Below are 18,157 nucleotides of genomic sequence, written 5' to 3' on the forward strand. Positions count from 1 at the left end.
TAAGTTAAGGACCACCCCAATATTCAATATTTAAATATCATATGGATCATAATATAAACTATTAAATACTTTAATATTGAAAATCGGGGTGGTCCTTAACTTTTGTGTTGAGTATATTTCATAAGTACTTCATTAAGTAAGTAAACAGAAACTACCGGACAAAAGAAAATCAGGGATGGAAATAACCCATTGCCCGACGTCCGAGTCCAGTGTTTTTTTCTGTGGACAAGTAAATTTGTATATCACACTGTACCGGTGTCCAGTTGACTTTCCAATGTTAATTATGTTGTTTATTTTAAAAATCAACAAGAAAACGGCCGGTATAGTGGAAAATTATCAGGGCAAGTGATTTTACATGTGCCACTGTTCCGGAGTACACTAGCAATTTTAAAGTTATATTTCCACCCCTGAAAATATATACTAAAAATGGATTTGACCAAAAACAACGTTATCAAAATGTAACTTGGCTAAAACAGTCGCCAAACCACTTTAAAATTAGGGCACACATGCACAATCATGACACCCCTATCCAATACATGATCGTCAAATAACCATTTCTTGTTTGTTTTAGTTTAGCCATCAACAAAAGCGAGGGAATGTTTTCTTTTGTTCGGTAATTTACTGACCATTCAATCTAGGGTTTCATTGTGAAGATAATGATGTTGCTGCTGTCGTCCCTGTTGACGTATTTCGTATATTTTATACATTTCTGACATATTGAGGTTGATCAAATAGACCTAATCCCAACTGATCATTTACACAGCCTGGTTACAAGGGTCTGCTGGAATATTGCTAAAAGCAGCCTAAAACCATACTTACTCACTTGTAACCCAACAAACCAACAAACTGTTTAATGGCACCGAACAACCACAATAAAAACATACACGTCAGAATTATTTAGGTATACGTGCAGAGCACCTGATCTAGAGTTCCCAGACTGTGTTCAGTCTAGTGGGTTAGAGCGCTGTATTGTGTGCTGGGGACTAGGTGCCTCGCTCTGACAGTGTGATTTCGAATCTCAAGGTTATCATACCTTTGCCTAAGGATGCAGACTTCACATTGTTGCCTTGACCCCAGCAGAACACGACACCTACAGGACGAATGTTTGAAGATGGTGGCTAAATCAATAGAGTCACTTTGTTGATATACTGAAGACAATTCCTCTGCATGGCCTCGTTTATGCTCAGAAATTAAAAATAGTTATAAAAATGCATATCGATGGGATATAAAACAGGTAATAATATCTTCAAAAATATGTATATTTTAAAATATATTAATCAATCTTAGCGATGAATCAGATATAAAAATTATGTGTACGCAACTGAATTCTGGAGACAGCGCGGCGTCGAATAGAATGTGAGGTAAGAAAAACCACGAGTTGAGCTTATACAGTGATCACCTATCGCAACTCCTCACCATAGATTACGGTAAAAAAACCCAGTTTAATCTTGGGTTAACGCAGTACTGATACCGCTTGCACACCAAAACTTTGTACGACTTCAAATGCGATGGCTGAAACTTTCTTGTAATACTTACATACCCACTGTTTTAGTATTTACATTTGGGGTAGTACATTTCAAACACAAAGAAAATCAAAGTGCTTACTAAAATAAAACAAAGGATCACAGACTTATTTTGTTTTAAAGTTCGTGGTCAGTTTCGTGTCTTTAGAATTCTGCATTTTCACATTTTTTCTGCCGTCTTGACTTCTTGTTTTCATTTTAGTCTTCTCACCTCCAGCTTGGCCTGGTGTCGTGGCTTCTGTATGTAACTTCCGGTTCATACCGGAAGTAGTTGTATTGGCAATGCGGGTCTGAGGGTTACGCGCCTTGGGTTTTATTCCCGCGGTCCCAGAAAGTTTTGTTCCTTTCCCCTTTGATTTCCGTTGTTTTTCTGGCTTGTTAGGCTCCGCGACGTCTCCTACTGGGGTAGACGTTAACTGTGGAGACTCTCTGGGTATATAGGTTGTCAGCAACTTGACCCCACTCCTGGGCCCGGGATACATCTTTGTGGTCACGTTGACATGGCCTGTAACGGGAGTAGTCATTGTTACTTTTGCCTGACCTGTAACTGACTGACTGACTGAGTTGAGTTTTACGCCGCTTTTAGCAATATTCCAGCAATATCACGGCGGGGGACACCAGAAATGGGCTTAACACATTGTGCCCATGTGGGGAATCGAGCCCGGGTCCTCAGCGGACCTGTAACTGAGGGAGTGGTCATTGTTACATTGTCCTGACCTGTAAAATGGGAGGTTGTAACCTAGGGGTCTGCAGTAAGTGTTACATATAGCTCAGAGCTCCAGATAAGATTTAGCTCATGTGGGTACTGTACCCACTGTATTTTGTTGGAGTGGGTATTATGAATTTTGAGTGGGTATTTCATTTTCCGTTACCCACTGCTTTCAAATATGTGCGTATTTCAGTCATTTTACTCACCTAAGTATTATGGACATGATTTCATAAAAAATCACTCATCCTATACTGACAGTACAACACTTGTCCTATACTAACAGTACAACTTGATAGCAATCGATGTCTTTTTCATTACGCAAGCGATTTTATAAATATATTCCGTACGCATTTGTTTTAAACTTTTTGCGTATCTAACATTTTAAATGCGTAATTGGTACGCAACAATTATTTTTTCAATGCGTAATTGGAAAATTTATATGCGTATTATACCCGGATACGCAGCTTATCTGGGCCTCTGTAGCTCATCCGTAACATGGGATACACCCACCTATTTACACTTACATCCCATGTGGCACATTTTACACGGAGGCTAGGATAGCCTATCTATCCATCCATCCATCCATCTATGCAAACGTGTGTCATCAAACCCGACTAAATGCTATATCAAAAACGACACGTGTAAGATCACAACAATTGGATAAATTAGTTTACTATTGATTATAGCAGTTAACTAATCGTGAAGTACAGCTGACTCCTAATCTCAAATAGGTAACACACAAGCACTCGCACACGCACGCACGCACGCACGCACACGCACGCACACACACACACACACACACACTGTAGGTGCAGAAAATTGTGATGGAACGGATGTTGTGACAGACCTTTGTTTTAAGTTTCAATCTGGTGCAATATTACAGATGTTGAAAGCAGCTTTGTACAGTCCTTCGCCCGTTCAGACGAGCTTGACATACATGAGCAACTCAGATACCATAACGGGGCGGTGGGGAAGCCCAGTGGTTAAAGCGTTCGCTCGTCACGCCGAAGACTCGGGTTCGATTCTCCACATGCGTATAATGTGTGAAGCCCATTTCTGGTGTCCCCCGCTGCGATATTGCTGGAATATTGCTAAAGGTGGGGTAAAACCCAACTCTCTCACTCAGATACCATTACAGTTTACAACAAACACAATAATACTGTCAAGGTGTAAGCCATCATCATCATCATCATCATCATCATTACCCTCATCTTATGAAACGTACGTGTTGCTTTCGCTTGCGGCACGTGGAGTCTGTTGATAGCCTGTTCCACAAAACGGTCCTTCTTCTTGGCGTGTTTACACAAGGCATAGACCACGCCCACTATGACGACCACCCCCAGGACACACCCCGCCGTCACCCCGGCAACCACAGACCCAGGTATACTGAAACACCACAGGAAGATTTTAGTTTATAAATGAATTAAAATTTACCGAATATTTCTCAACCTATTATCATTTTGGAAAAGTTGAGTTTTACGCCGCTTTTAGCAATATTCGGGCAATATCACGGCGGGGGACACAAGAAATGGGCTTCACACATTGTACCCATGTACAAACGCTTTAGCCACAAGGCTACCCCACCGCCAATAATCATGTTGACGTACTGCCTGAAATGATCTGGGCGCTTACATTTACCACCCCAGCACCTGTATAGTGACATTTTCAGTTCCCGTCAGCGTGTGTTCATCTCACCGAAACCGCCTCCGTGGTGTAGTGGTTAGAGCGTCCGCCCGGAGAGCGGAAGGTCGCGGGTTCGATCCCCGACCGCGTCATACCAAAAGACGTTAAAATATGGTACTTGTTGGTCCCTGCCTGGCGCTCGGCATTAATGGGTAAAACGGACTGGTCGGCTCGGAGTCAGTATAATGTGTCTGAGTGGGGTATTCATGCTTCACTGCGGCATGGTATCTCAGTGGGCTAGCACTATTAACCCAGCTTAAATCTGGGCTAGTAACATACAAGCAGCCGCACATACATATACACACGCATGCAGTCGTCATATGAGCGAAATATTCTCAAGCACGACGTAAAACCCAATTTCACCTCACCTCACTTCATCTCACCGAATATGTCTTCACCTGCAAGTACTTATGCACAGGACGTCTGTCAAAGTAGTAGTGATTTTAAGAGAGGTTCGCGGCAACAGAATGTTTGTAACAAGCACTGTCCGAAAGCGCACATAAAATCTTCAAATCATCGTCATTGTTATCGACAGGTCGTTCAGGTTACACAACACCAAATGTTTTCCATAGACTTCTGTAGTAACCTTTTATTTATTTTTTAAATTATCCAGGCTATCAACATCCATTCCATGTACAGATGGGTAGAGTCTTGCCTTTAAACTACAATACAATTTCTGGCCAACTTTTCCGGCTAATTTGCCGAGCACAGGAAGCGGAACATATCAACCCAGTTCCGCAGCCAATCACAGCAGTCACATGTGTCTGTCTCTTCAGTCGCTCAGGGAGCATGTGATTCTGCAGCCTGGTTCCCTGGGTCTGTTGCGCCTGCGCTACGCCCTGTCAGTGTCGGAGCGTAACGCAGGCGCAACAGACCCAGGGAACCAGGCTGGTGATTCTGATTTAGTGTAGCACTTGGAACCTTCAGGTCGTTCAGGTCGTTCACGTTATATCACAGGAGCACAGCTATAATCACGATGAAGTAGAATCTGGAACTCGAGCCCACGATCTTTGGGTGGAATATGTAGGAAAACATCCCCACTGACCCACCGATTCGGTACCCGTGAGGACCTGGGTTAGAATTGGTCTTCAGCAACCCATTCTTGTCGTAAAAGGCGACTAACGGGATCGGATGGTCAGGCTCGCTGACTTGGTTGACACATGTCATTGTATCCCAATAGTGTAGATCCATATTCATGTTATTGATCCCTGGATTGTCTGGTCTAGATTCGATTACTTACAGACCGCCGCCATATAGCTGGAATATTGCTGAGTGCGGCGTTCAACAACAAATAAACAAACAAACAATCTAACCACCCATTTTGTATCTTGTTGTTGAAGAGGCACGTTTGTGTCGGTCGCGACAAGGATAAACATATATTGGTCTGTTTGGAAGCATGGGATGATGATATAATTGTAACGTGTGCTTACTCTGGTTGCCATGGTGTTGGGATGTAGCTGTCTCCGTTGCTGGAGCAACAGTACCGGAAGCTGCTCGAGCCGCAGCACCCGTATGAACACTGGAATGTGTAGGGGTTTCCCCACACGTCAGCCTCCGTGCAGTTAAACATGACGGGTCTGAAACACAGAGAGAGTGAGAGAGTGAGTGAGTGACAACTATCAAGTGAGACCTACTTGTGGGCGTTATATATGAACTGCATCAAGTTTAGATGTGTAGCCTGTTGTTTCCTTTTGCAGATGAAGATGTAAAACCACGAGCTTTGGAAACATGTTTAGCCTACTCTTATTTGGCGTAATAAAATGGTACTTGGTGTTTCCTTTCCTCAGCTGAGAACACAAAACAAGGACTGAAAGGCTAGCACTGTAAAATCGGCATAAGTCTGGACCAGTGTAAGTAGCCACACACATACATACATACACATGCACGCACGCACGCACGCATAACGTGCATACACACTGCAATATAAATGTAAGCTATAATCACGAACGTGACGCTCAGACCCACTTCAGATCACCTACCTGGCTGGCTGTACCGAAGATATATTTGTTTATATCTAATGAATAGCAACGGTGTGTACACACCAACACCATTCTATCCAAACCTAGAAAAACAACAACAACAACAACAAAACAACATTTCAAAGTAATAACTCATACATACTCCTAACAGTTTAGAAGTTGTGAAAGTTTCACCTACCGTGTGTAGAGACATGTCTCCGCTCAGCATGTCGGTATTGTTTACATGGCGATGCCTGGTTCTGTCCTGCCAGAGATTCCACATAATACCCCATATCACCGTGAATCATACACCTCCAACACTGAGTAGTGCATGAAGAGTTGGTTAACCCTCGAAGTGTTAATATTAATAATACAGTTGTTTAAACTGTTTGGCCGTGTTTTTAATATATAAGCTCAATATATTCCGCAATTCCATTTTCCATTACTTGAAACATACCCTATGTTACCCGAGATTGAGTGAGTCCAAGATGGTCAAAACACATGTTAATATGTTTAGCGATTACGACTTGATTGTACAGGAGGATAGTGTGGTGGGTTTGGACGACTCCAGTCGCTGGGGGTGTAAGGGTTAAAATCAATCAACCCTTCGATCTTGTTTCGCTTTCAGCTCCTTACAGTCACACTCGGCTAAACACAAAAGGACAGCACGATCGCCTTTCTGGTAATAATGTCGTTGCTATTGGAGAATAGCGTTACACCTTCACCGACAAACTCTGGCATTGTCCTAGTCGTGACCTCGATTGAAGATATTAGGAGGGAGGGAGGGAGGGGTGGAAGTAGGATGGGTGGGGTCGAAGGCTGGAGGGGTGAGGGTGAAGGTGGGCAAGGGGCCGAAACTGATGAGTTGACGTTTACGGTTGTCAGGGTGGTGTTTGTCATGGAGGTAACAGGGTGTGGTGGGGTAAAAGCCTAAGATGGCGAGGGTTTTGTTTGTCATCGGAGTCCTGATGGGACGAAGACAGGGTTGGTATCCAAGGTAGAGGTGCAGAGGTGAAGGAGGGTGACTAAAGCTGAAAGCCGATGAAAGGGGAAGCTGCGGTGGGGTTTAAGATGGGTTGGTCTGACGGTGATATGTGGTGAAGGTGGGATGGGTTGAAGGTGGGACGAGATGAAGTTTTGAGAATGAAAGTGGGGTAGGGTGAAGGTAGGAGGGGTTAAGGGTCGAGAGGTCTTCACAGGCGAATAAACGGGACAAATTAATCTCGGGATGAAAGGTATCTACAGAGTGTTTATTTTGTCTTCATCAAAAGTGTAATTTTGTACACTACCTACCGACCTATGTGTGGTCGGGAGCGGCATCATATGATCGATGTGTGGTCGGGAGCGGCATCATATGATCGATGTGTGGTCGGGAGCGGTATCATATGATCGATGTGTGGTCGGGAGCGGCATCATATGATCGATGTGTGGTCGGGAGCGGCATCATATGATCGATGTGTGGTCGGGAGCGGTATCATATGATCGATGTGTGGTCGGGAGCGGTATCATATGATCAATATGTGGTCGGGAGCGGTATCATATGATCAATGTGTGGTCGGGAGCGGTAGCATATGATCAATGTGTGGTCGGGAGCGGTATCATATGATCAATATGTGGTCGGGAGCGGTATCATATGATCAATGTGTGGTCGGGAGCGGTAGCATATGATCAATGTGTGGTCGGGAGCGGTATCATATGATCAATGTGTGGTCGGGAGCGGTATCATATGATCAATGTGTGGTCGGGAGCGGTATCATATGATCAATGTGTGGTCGGGAGCGGTAGCATATGATCAATGTGCCGTGTAGTTATGAAGTTACATAGTTCCATACAGTACACGAAGCTATCTAGTAACCTGATTCCTCTTCATGACATGACAACGACGATTTACGAACAAACTGCTAGCCCAGGTTACCACTGACATTGAACCCAGAGATGATGGGAGACAAATGTCACACTGCACCCCATGGTCAGAGCGTAAAAGGTGGGTTAGCCTTTACCCCTCGGACATAACCTTCGTTAAAGCTACACTGCCGGGCGTACCTCCATGTTTGATCTGGGCTATACCTTAAATAAACAAGAAACGAAGGGGCGGATGGACATTTTGAGAAAGATTCATATTCATCTTATTTCCTCATAAACCACCAAGAGCAATGGTCATTTAATTTTCAGGACAAAGATGGGGGTGCGCACCTTCTGCACCACCAGGCATGTACCCCAAGATTCCGGTGTAGGTTTGTGTTTTGATTTAAAGGATGTTGATGTAGTTGACGATGAAAGTATAGATTTAGACATTGACGAAGGTTTTGATAGCATGACTCAATTGATCCTTGATTCTCCAATTACTTGAGGAAGCAGTCAAGGCTTTGAAATGTAACAAATCTGCTGACAAATTAATTGCGGAGTTCTTCCACAGTTCCCTTGATTTGTTAATGCCTTATTTGGTAAAGGGATTTAATACAGTCGATATAAATTTAGACCCAGTAGTTGCTATCGAACATTTAAATGAATGGCGATGTATTGATACGGGTATAATAGGCGATATTACTTGTATCATATCAATGAATACCTCACAACAGATGTGATGGTATCTAAAGGATCATGGGGATGATATTTTCACGGTACAAGGTGAGGTGAGGTGAAATTGGGTTTAACGTCGTGCATGAGAATATTTCGCTCACATGACGATGTGCATGCGTGTGTATGTGTATGTGCGGCTGCTTGTACTAGCCCAGACTTAAGCTGGTTTTATAGTGCTAGCCCACTGAGATACCATGCCGCAGTGAAGCATGAATACCCCCACTCAGACACATTATACTGACTCCGAGCCGACCAGTCCTTGTTGTACCCATTAATGCCGAGCGCCAAGCAGGGACCAACAAGGACCATATTTTAACGTCTTTTGGTATGACGCGGTCGGGGATCGAACCCGCGACCTTCCGCTCTCCGGGCGGACGCTATAACCACTACACCGCGGAGACGGTCCACGGTACAAGGGAATGTATGGAATCCTAGAAGGGACATTGTCACATTGTCTCTAATTAGTCGCATTGTCGTCAAATTTGACACACTTTCATTGGTTTTGACTACTTGGCTTGATTTCTTAAGAGTGAAAGGCGACACCTCCTTCACACATAAGACTGTCACATGAAGTACAAATAGTTCAGAGGTGAAAAGCAGAGACGAGTCGCTGATTGACGCATCATCAGGTAACATTCAACAGCATTATCTTGAGACACGTTTAATGTTGGATCAGGTGTCGTGTCGATATGTCAACCTCTTCTTCGAGATTTCTGGGTTTTTTTGTTTAACACCGCACGCATCAACATTTCAGCAATATGATAGTAGTATGTAAATAATCGAGTAACATACGATCCAGTGATTGACATCATGAGCATCGATCAACCTGGACCCTGGGTTTGTTCTTTCAGATGCTGCTCCAACCCAGTGCAACTACACCAAGAAAACATCAAGAAAGTCGACAGGTTTGTTTACCTGGGCAGTGTCGTCAGTAAAGATGGGGGCAGACGAAGACATCAAGTGCCGAATCAACAAAGCCCGTCACGCCTTCAACACCCTCCGGCCAATCTGGAGATCAACAGCCCTCTCACTCCACAACAAGATCCGGATCTTCAACACCAACGTCAAGTCGGTCCTACTTTACGGCTCAGAAACCTGGCGGGTAACCAAGACAAACACCCATAAACTCTAGATATTTACCAACAGATGTCTCAGGAATATCCTCAACATCAGGTGGCCGGAAGTTGTCTCCAACGAACAACTGTGGGACAGGACCAGACACGCCCCAATTGTGTCCGAGATCAAGAAAAGGAAATGGGGATGGATTAGCCATACGATCCGCAAGCCTGCCTCTAATGTCACCCGTCAGGCCCTAGACTGGAATCCACAATGGAAGCGGAAAGTGGGTCGACCCAAACAGTCTTGGCGCAGAAGCATCGACGCAGAGCCAAAGGCAGCCGGAACGACGTGGGAGCTGAAGAGGATCTCCCAGAACCGCGTCCGTTGGAGGGGTGTTGTTGCGGCCCTTTGTTCCCCGAGGAATCAAGAGGCATAAGTCGAAGTCAAGTAAGTCATGAAACACGGACATTTTGTGATAATTATAAAGCACTTTTTATTTTGTTTTTCAGGGGTGGGTCATGAAAACATGTGCAGGACATCAATGACAATAATGATAATAATAATAATATTTACCCGTATAACAAGCGCCGGGTAAACAACACCGGGTACCCATTCACTGCTGGGTGAACAGAGGCAATTCATGAACAAACTCACTTGCCTGAGGCAGGATCACATGTGTGACAAAGCCTGGGGTAGGGTAACTATTTTCAGTGTCAAAGTTCCCTGACACACCTACTCATGTAATAGATGACTGTCCTTTAGTAAGTATTACTACTACCGATGTCTTGAAACTTGATATACCGCCCGAAACCAATCCGCCATTAATCTCGTTTTATCACGTGTGGGAATTTGTAACGCGATACTTGCAATGAACAAAGTGACAAGCTGCAGTTCATGACCATTGCTCATCGCAGGTTGCAGAAACGCCCGGTCACGATGGGGAACGTTTATTTGATTGTGTTTTATATATTCAGTTCATGTTTTTATTGTTTTGGAGAAATTACATCCTGTGAAAAAGTCTCGGCATGTTCGTGTGAGTCGGAAGATGGGACCGTGGACCTCTCACCATTGGCACACAAAGGAACGCCGAGGTTTGCAAACATGTTAGATGATACATCGTTTTTCGTTGCTTCATTCTCTTGAATATTATGGACACGACATCATGCTAATACGGATACGACACCAGGACGACTCCACGACGACACAACGACGACGCACTACGATAACACCCCGACGACGCTCTAGCGACGTCACGACGATAACACTCCGACACAACGATGAAACGTTGTCGACACCATCGCGACATTATAGACGACACATCAACGACACTCTGACGATGACACTACGATAACACACCGATGACGCTTCGACGACACAAGGACGAAGCCATGACGACACTTAGGCATCTGTAACTTAAACATTTTCATTTATTGACCCCTGTCACATTCTTTTATGAATGGTTACTCTTTATGTTCATACTACTACTACTACTACTACTACTACTACTACTACTACTACTACTACTACTACTACTACTACTACTACTACTACTACTACTACTACTGACCGCCTCCGTGGTGTAGTGGTTAGAGCATCCGCCCGGAGAGCGGAAGGTCGCGGGTTCGATCCCCGACCGCGTCAAACCAAAAGACGTTAAAATATGGTACTTGTTGGTCCCTGCCTGGCGCTCGGCATTAATAGGTATAACAAGGACTGGTCGGCTCGGAGTCAGTATAATGTGTCTGAGTGGGGTATTCATGCTTCACTGCGGCATGGTATCTCAGTGGGCTAGCACTATAAAACCAGCTTCAGTCTGGGCTAGTACAAGCAGCCGCACATACACATACACACGCATGCACGTCGTCATATGAGCGAAATATTCTCAAGCACGACGTAAAACCCAATTTCACCTCACCTCACTACTACTACTACTACTACTACTACTACTACTACTACTACTACTACCTAGAAGGAATTGGTTGACACATGTTATCGTATCCCGATAGCTTCATGCTGTTGATCACTGGATTTTCTGGTCCAGGCTCGATTATTTTCAGTCCACCGCCAAATAGCTGGAATATTGCTGAGTGCGGCGTTAAACATCAAACCAACCAACCAAACTAGAGGGCAGAAGGCCTATAAACTGTCGTACGCCGTGCGATCCATCCATGTTAAACTGACGCCGGCTTGGCATCACAGGGTTTGAAGCCCATTTATGGTGTCCCCTGCCGTGATGTCGTACGCCGAGTCCCACAAGCACACACACGCGCACGCACCTCACTGTGCAGTTATGTTGAGCCTTATCTCGCCTTATCGCGAATATTGATGAAAGCGGCACTTGACTCACTCACTCTTGATCACCAGGTTTCTCGATGTCCAGAGCGAGACTGGGGACAAGGTGTCATGGAATCCATGTCTGCCGTTCACAGAGGGGAACTGTACAGATGTCGCTGTAAGTCAGTTTACCGCCGGTGGTATTTGTGCATAATGTTGTAAGGTGTGATTTGGCTAGTTGACAGTATCACAATCACCACCACCACCACCATCATCATCATCATCATCATCATTATCATCACAACCACCACCATCATCATCATCATCATCATCATCATCATTATCATCACAACCACCACCATCATCATCATCATCATCATCATCATTACCATCACAACCACCTCCATCATCATCATCATCATCATCACAACTACCTCCATCATCATCACCAGCAGCAGCAGTAGCAGTTGCATCCTCCTCCTAATCATTATTGTCGTCGTCAGCATTATTATCTGTGTCGCAAACACATAATCATCATTATATTGATAATAACCATGACTATCATCATCATCTGATGACCATTACGACGTTTGGTCATGATAATGGTGGCGATGGTGATTAAAGCGATGATGATGATGATGATGATGATGATGATGATGATGAAAATGATGGTGATGATGATGATGAAAATGATGGAAACGTAGGTCGAATCGATGATGATACTGACAAATGTAACTGCAAATAAGAAATCACATTGTTGTCCTAGCTGTATGTGGTATTCCAATCTCTCGCTCCTGGGGAGACTACACGTGGAGCTCTGCTGTGGTTGCAGGTGTGTCAGTTCCGGCACATATTCCAGAAAGAATACTACAACCTCGGGAATCAGGACAGCGCCGCTTTCAGTGTCGTGGACGGGAGCCTCCGCCTCACCTACTCCGCGTTCACTCGCGGCTCTTCCCGACAGGACAGCGCGTCTTCCGGTAGGTCCACCCTGTCCCCCATTAACTAGTCTATTGACCCACTACCCGTCCCCCATCACCAGTCTCTTCCTCTCCTACCCGTCCCTCATCACCAGTCTCTTCTTCTCCCACCCGTCCCTCATCACCAGTCTCTTCCTCTCTCCTACCCGTCCCCCATCACCAGTCTCTTCCTCTCCTACCCGTCCCCATCACCCGTCCCCATCACCCGTCTCTTCCTCTCCTACCCGTCCCCCATCACCCCCGTCTCTTCCCCCATCTTCTCTCCGTCCTACTCAGTCCGTCCCTCATCACCAGCCTCTTCCTCTCCTACCCGTCCCCATCACCACCAGTCTCTTCTCTCTCCTACCCGTCCCCCATCACCCGTCTCTTCCTCTCCTACCCGTCCCCATCACCAGTCTCTCCTCTCCTACCCGTCCCCCATCACCCCAGTCTATTCCTCCTCCTACCCGTCCCCATCATTCCTCTCTCTCCATCACCCAGTCCCCATCACCCCGTCTCTTTTCTCCTACCCGTCCCTCATCACCAGCCTCTTCCTCTCCTACCCGTCACTCATCACCCAGCCTATTCCTCCGCTCATAACCGTCAATCTTAACTGTACCCAATATCATCCATTCTGTTCCGTCAACAAACGGTCATCACGAGTCAGGTCATCATGTCATTCGCCGTTTGAAATCATGTCTTCCATGAGCAACCCATTCCGTACCCACCCTCTCGACTCCCTGCCACATGATTCACCAGTCACTCCGTTGACAGTCATCCGTCACTTACACCTCAATTCACGATGAATGACATAGCACACACCATGCAGGTGTTTTACTGCGTGTGAACGCTGTTGTAGGTCGACCAGCATCAAACTCATCTGTGACAACTCCCAGAACCCTGGCATCCTCACGTCGACGGGGGAGGTCCCAGTCGGCAGCGGGCACTTTGTAAGTAACGAACACGGTGATACAAGCACAGTCGTTCTTACAGGTGTCTGTTTGAATCCAAGACTGAGGCACGCTTATTGTTTTTTAAACGTAAAAAAAATGTTTGTTTAGCATATTTGCAATATTTCAGACAGCTATCTGTAAAAAAACAGTGATTGACAAAATGAGCATCGACCTACGTAATTTGCCTACGACGACACGCATCAGTCCCTACAGCGTGCCTGACCACCCGATCCAGTCATCGCTTACGGCAAAGCATGGGTTGGTGAAGACCACTTCTAACCAAAGTCTTCACTGGCGTGGAATCGACCTGCCCTCATCCGCCGTGATATTGCTGGAATATTGCTAAAAGCGGTGTAAAACCATACTCACTCAGTCATTCATTCACTCACAAAGGAACGATTAAATAAATAAGCTCGCGTGAATAAACTGAGTTTGCTATGATCTGTTTGATTGGCATTTAGAAGTTGGTGACTAATAAGAAAGTAAGATTGTTTATGGATAACAACTTCTTTTGTTTATGGATACGTTTCGGTATGGATTCTATACCGTTGTCACTTTGCTTGACAACGGTATAAGAATCCATACCGAAACGTCGCATCATATATAATAAATGAAGTTGTTATCCATAAACAATCTTACTTTCTTATTAGTCACCAACTTCTAAATGCCAATCAAACAGATCATAGTGCTATGTTGATTTTGTGTGTTGATTTTGTAATAGCCTGTTGGGATTAGTCGACGTTATCGTTGCTCATGACTTCAGCCATTGGTTTTTCTTGACCACTTTCGTCATTTCCAGGTCTCTCTATCTGCTACTCAAAAGTACTAATGTACTTAAAAACGCACGATGTTAATTTTCATATGACTATAGTTCCTATGTTTTGCCAGAAAGAAAACCCGTTAGTCAGCCAGTGTACGGTGTAGGATTTACGGCGTAATTTTCGCGAACACCGGGTGTCATGAATGGTTTTCAGTGGTTCATTCATATAATTATCACAGTTATTTTCTTCCTTTACACCAAACGGATTTTGATTCTGAGGACAGCCAAGCCCGGGTACTTTTTGGCATTCTATATTTACACTTTAGTGAATAATGTCATTACATCATTAAAATCCTAATTATTCATTTCGCAAACATTCGGTTGCCACCTTACTAATACCAGGTGATCGTAGGTGCACAGAAACGAAAACCGGAAGGGGCTTTGGAAACCAAGACAACGGCTCCCTCGAAACTGCTCTGTGATGTCATTTCCGGATGACATGGTATACGGTCACTGCAGCTGTTAACGGTGCTTTTATTCCAGGAGATGACGTTGAGAAGTGTCGCCGCATGTGCGGTAAAGCCGGTTCTTGAAGCCAGTGACGACGCAAGCACCACCATCAAAATTGTCAGCATCCAGACTGTCACCCCCCATCCGGTCACCATCGGGCCGGGTGGAAACACACCCGCTCACATCGTACCGATGACACAACTCGTGGATCTCAGCGGTTTGCAGTCCCTGGTTGTAGGGCAAGTGTACGTATATAAACAATGACTAGTTTATAAATACGCATGCGCGCACACACAGACACACATATATATATATACGCATGCGCACACATTCGTATTTATAAACAATATATCAGTATCTACAAGGCACTCGTCATACAGCTGAAATATAGCTGAGTGCGGCGTAAAACAACAAACAAACAACACTAAAGGCAATAGTCTCGACTATACCAAAGCTCCCTTCTTTCATACCCGTGAATGTGAAGCCCATTTCTGGTGTCCCCCGCCGTGATGTTGCTGGAATATTGCTAAAAGCGGCGTAAAACCAAACTCAGTCAGTCAGTCAGTCATACCCATGAAAATCCGGGTTAGCATTGGTCTTCAGTAACCCGTACTTGTCGTAAGAGGCGACTAACGGGATCGGGTGTTCAGGCTCGCTGACTTGATTAACCCGATTATTTACTGACCGCCATCATATAGGAATATTGATGAATAAACCAACCAACCCTTCTATCCTCACTGAAAAACTACTGTAACATTAGACAGGCAAATATTGCTCTGAAATATCATCTGCCACAAAGCAAATAGTTCCCAAATGCTTCATAACAATGTCATTATTATATTTCCCTGTACCGAAGGATTTTGGACATTCTGAATCCAACATGAAACAGGAAATATGTGTCCTCCGAGTCGTTGTAAACGGGGAATGACCCGACAACACACGTTTGATGGTTGCTAAAAGAGATGGTTATAAATTTGATCGAAGGGGGGTTTCGGCAATTGTTTCAGCCAAGTAATGGTTTAATACTGTTTGTAATTTGTGGTCAAGTTCAATTCCAAGTCTATACCTTTTTTTGCCCAGCAGTTAATGTTTATAAATTTGAAAAAGAGTTTGCTATTGTTACTACTTATACTCTGCTCTCTTTCAGTGTCATCCTTGTGTTTATCATGATTCTGATGCTGGCCGTCGTGTTGATGTATGCCTACCAGATGTATCTGCAAAAGGTTGTGTCAAGACGCTCCTACGAGAATCTGTAGACGTACGCTGTTTCTGAATATAGATCATTTTGATAGTAACAAATAATCCCATTTAAATTGAAAAGGAGCCCCAGTGATCGATCCAGAACCTGAGGAAATCTAGACTTGCTTCATTTAGGGCTTAAGCATTGCAGAAAGGGTTTGCAGTAGGCAAAATATTGTGGTTCAGGGACTGTGAGACAGGCTAGAGAATCTGTAGCATTAACTCGCAGCCTATTTTTCCCAGCCGGTTCCAGCCATTGGCTACGTCTTTGTTTGCATGGTTGATGTTGTTAGATATCCGTCAGCTGATACGCATGATATCACTCACTGGTGTTGTTCAAAACTCATCGAATAAACAATAATTGTTGAGGTTGTTTTTGAGAGGTTTGTTCTTTGGGGTATTCGTCACTCGACTCGGTGGTGATAGATATATATGTTGTCAAACACTGTTGTGTCGAATGTTGATGTGTCGAATCGACAGCTGTCTCGAAGTAAAAGATTAGCCCCTAGGGGCGAATTCTTTCTTGAGTCAGCATTTCGCAGCTGTGTCGAAGCTTGGGTATCTCGATAGATTCAAGTAGACCCCCTAACTTCGACACAAATTAAAGGTGTTTGGTTGTAGTTACATCTTTGCCTTCAAAAAGGTCAGGACAATTTCTAAATTCATAAAAGCACGACACATGTTCAGTCAGTCAGTACCACTCCATAAACACACGGCACCTGTTCAGTCAGTCAATACCACTCCATAAACATATGACACCTATTCAGTCAGTCAATATCGCTCCATAAACACACGACACCTGATCAGTCAGTCAATACCACTCCATAAACACACGGCACCTGTACAGTCAGTCAATACCAATCCATAAACACACGACACCTGTTCAGTCAGTCAATACCACACCATAAACATATGACACCTATTCAGTCAGTCAATACCACTCCATAAACACACGGCACCTGTTCAGTCAGTCAATACCACTCCATAAACACACGGCACCTGGTCAGTGAGCAAATAGTACTTCATAAACATCTGACACCTGTTCCGTCAGTCAGTACCACTCCATAAACACACGGCACCTAGCTGTTTCATCAGCCAGTACCACTCAATGAACACACTATACTTTTCTGAACCACAGCAGTTATAAATGACGAATGAAATAAAAACTGTGTGAGCACGCGATCGTGAACGTCATCGTGGGCTGTTTGTGTAGTGCTGTGCATGTTTTTTCTTAGTGTTTTTTTTATGTGTTTGTTTGTTGTAATGTTATCACCGTGATGTTACAGTTTACAGTTACTTGTTAGCAAAATGTATATAGAGTGAGTGAGTGAGTTTAGTTTTACGCCGCTTTTAGCAATATTCCAACAATATCACGGCGGGGGCCACCAGAAATGGGCTTCACACATTGTACCCATGTGGGGGATCGAACCCGGGTCTTCAGCGTGACGAGCGAACGCTTTAACCACTAGACTACCCTTACCGCCATCGATCGTGAAAGGAGGGAAGCGAGGCATGCGACATGCGAGAGGAAACCAAGACTGGGATCAGATGGCGCTTTTACCTTCCTCCTCAGTCTGTGCTGGGACATTCTCTTCCCACAGAGGTTACTTCCTAGTAGGGCTGGATATTGCCCTGATTCTCATATTGCGATATATTGCAATAATTTAAGAGATATTGCAATACATATTGTGATATATTGACTGGAAGGTGTCTGCCCAAGTGCGTACACCATTAATTCATAATAGCTCTCTGTGTGTGACATCGTCTTCTTAGCTGCTGTTACACCATGCTTTCAGGCTCCCCGTCCCCATTGTGTATGGCTGTATGCCAGTGGTGTACAGATAAATGAAATTATATAGAGCCTTAATGTAGAATGTTTAATTGAAGTACTGTATTGCAACAAAGTTTTGCGAACAAAACGATAAATTTAATAGTAAAACATGATTTTCA

At 44.4% G+C, this 18,157-nt stretch overlaps 1 protein-coding gene across 1 annotated transcript; it reads left to right on the plus strand.

Annotated features, from left to right (window-relative positions):
- Window positions 1-10,422: 10,422 nt before the first annotated feature.
- LOC124281533 lies at window positions 10,423-15,111 on the plus strand. Its single transcript, XM_046717503.1, has 5 exons — window positions 10,423-10,603; window positions 11,877-11,964; window positions 12,619-12,766; window positions 13,605-13,695; window positions 15,002-15,111. Exons 1-5 carry the CDS (start codon window positions 10,449-10,451, stop codon window positions 15,006-15,008), a joined length of 489 nt encoding a protein of 162 aa, XP_046573459.1. The 5' UTR covers window positions 10,423-10,448; the 3' UTR covers window positions 15,009-15,111.
- The last annotated feature ends 3,046 nt before the right edge of the window (window positions 15,112-18,157 follow it).

This window comes from Haliotis rubra, unplaced genomic scaffold, assembly GCF_003918875.1.
Source record: "Haliotis rubra isolate DU_JTF1 unplaced genomic scaffold, ASM391887v1 Scf108, whole genome shotgun sequence".
Classification (NCBI taxonomy): domain Eukaryota; kingdom Metazoa; phylum Mollusca; class Gastropoda; order Lepetellida; family Haliotidae; genus Haliotis; species Haliotis rubra.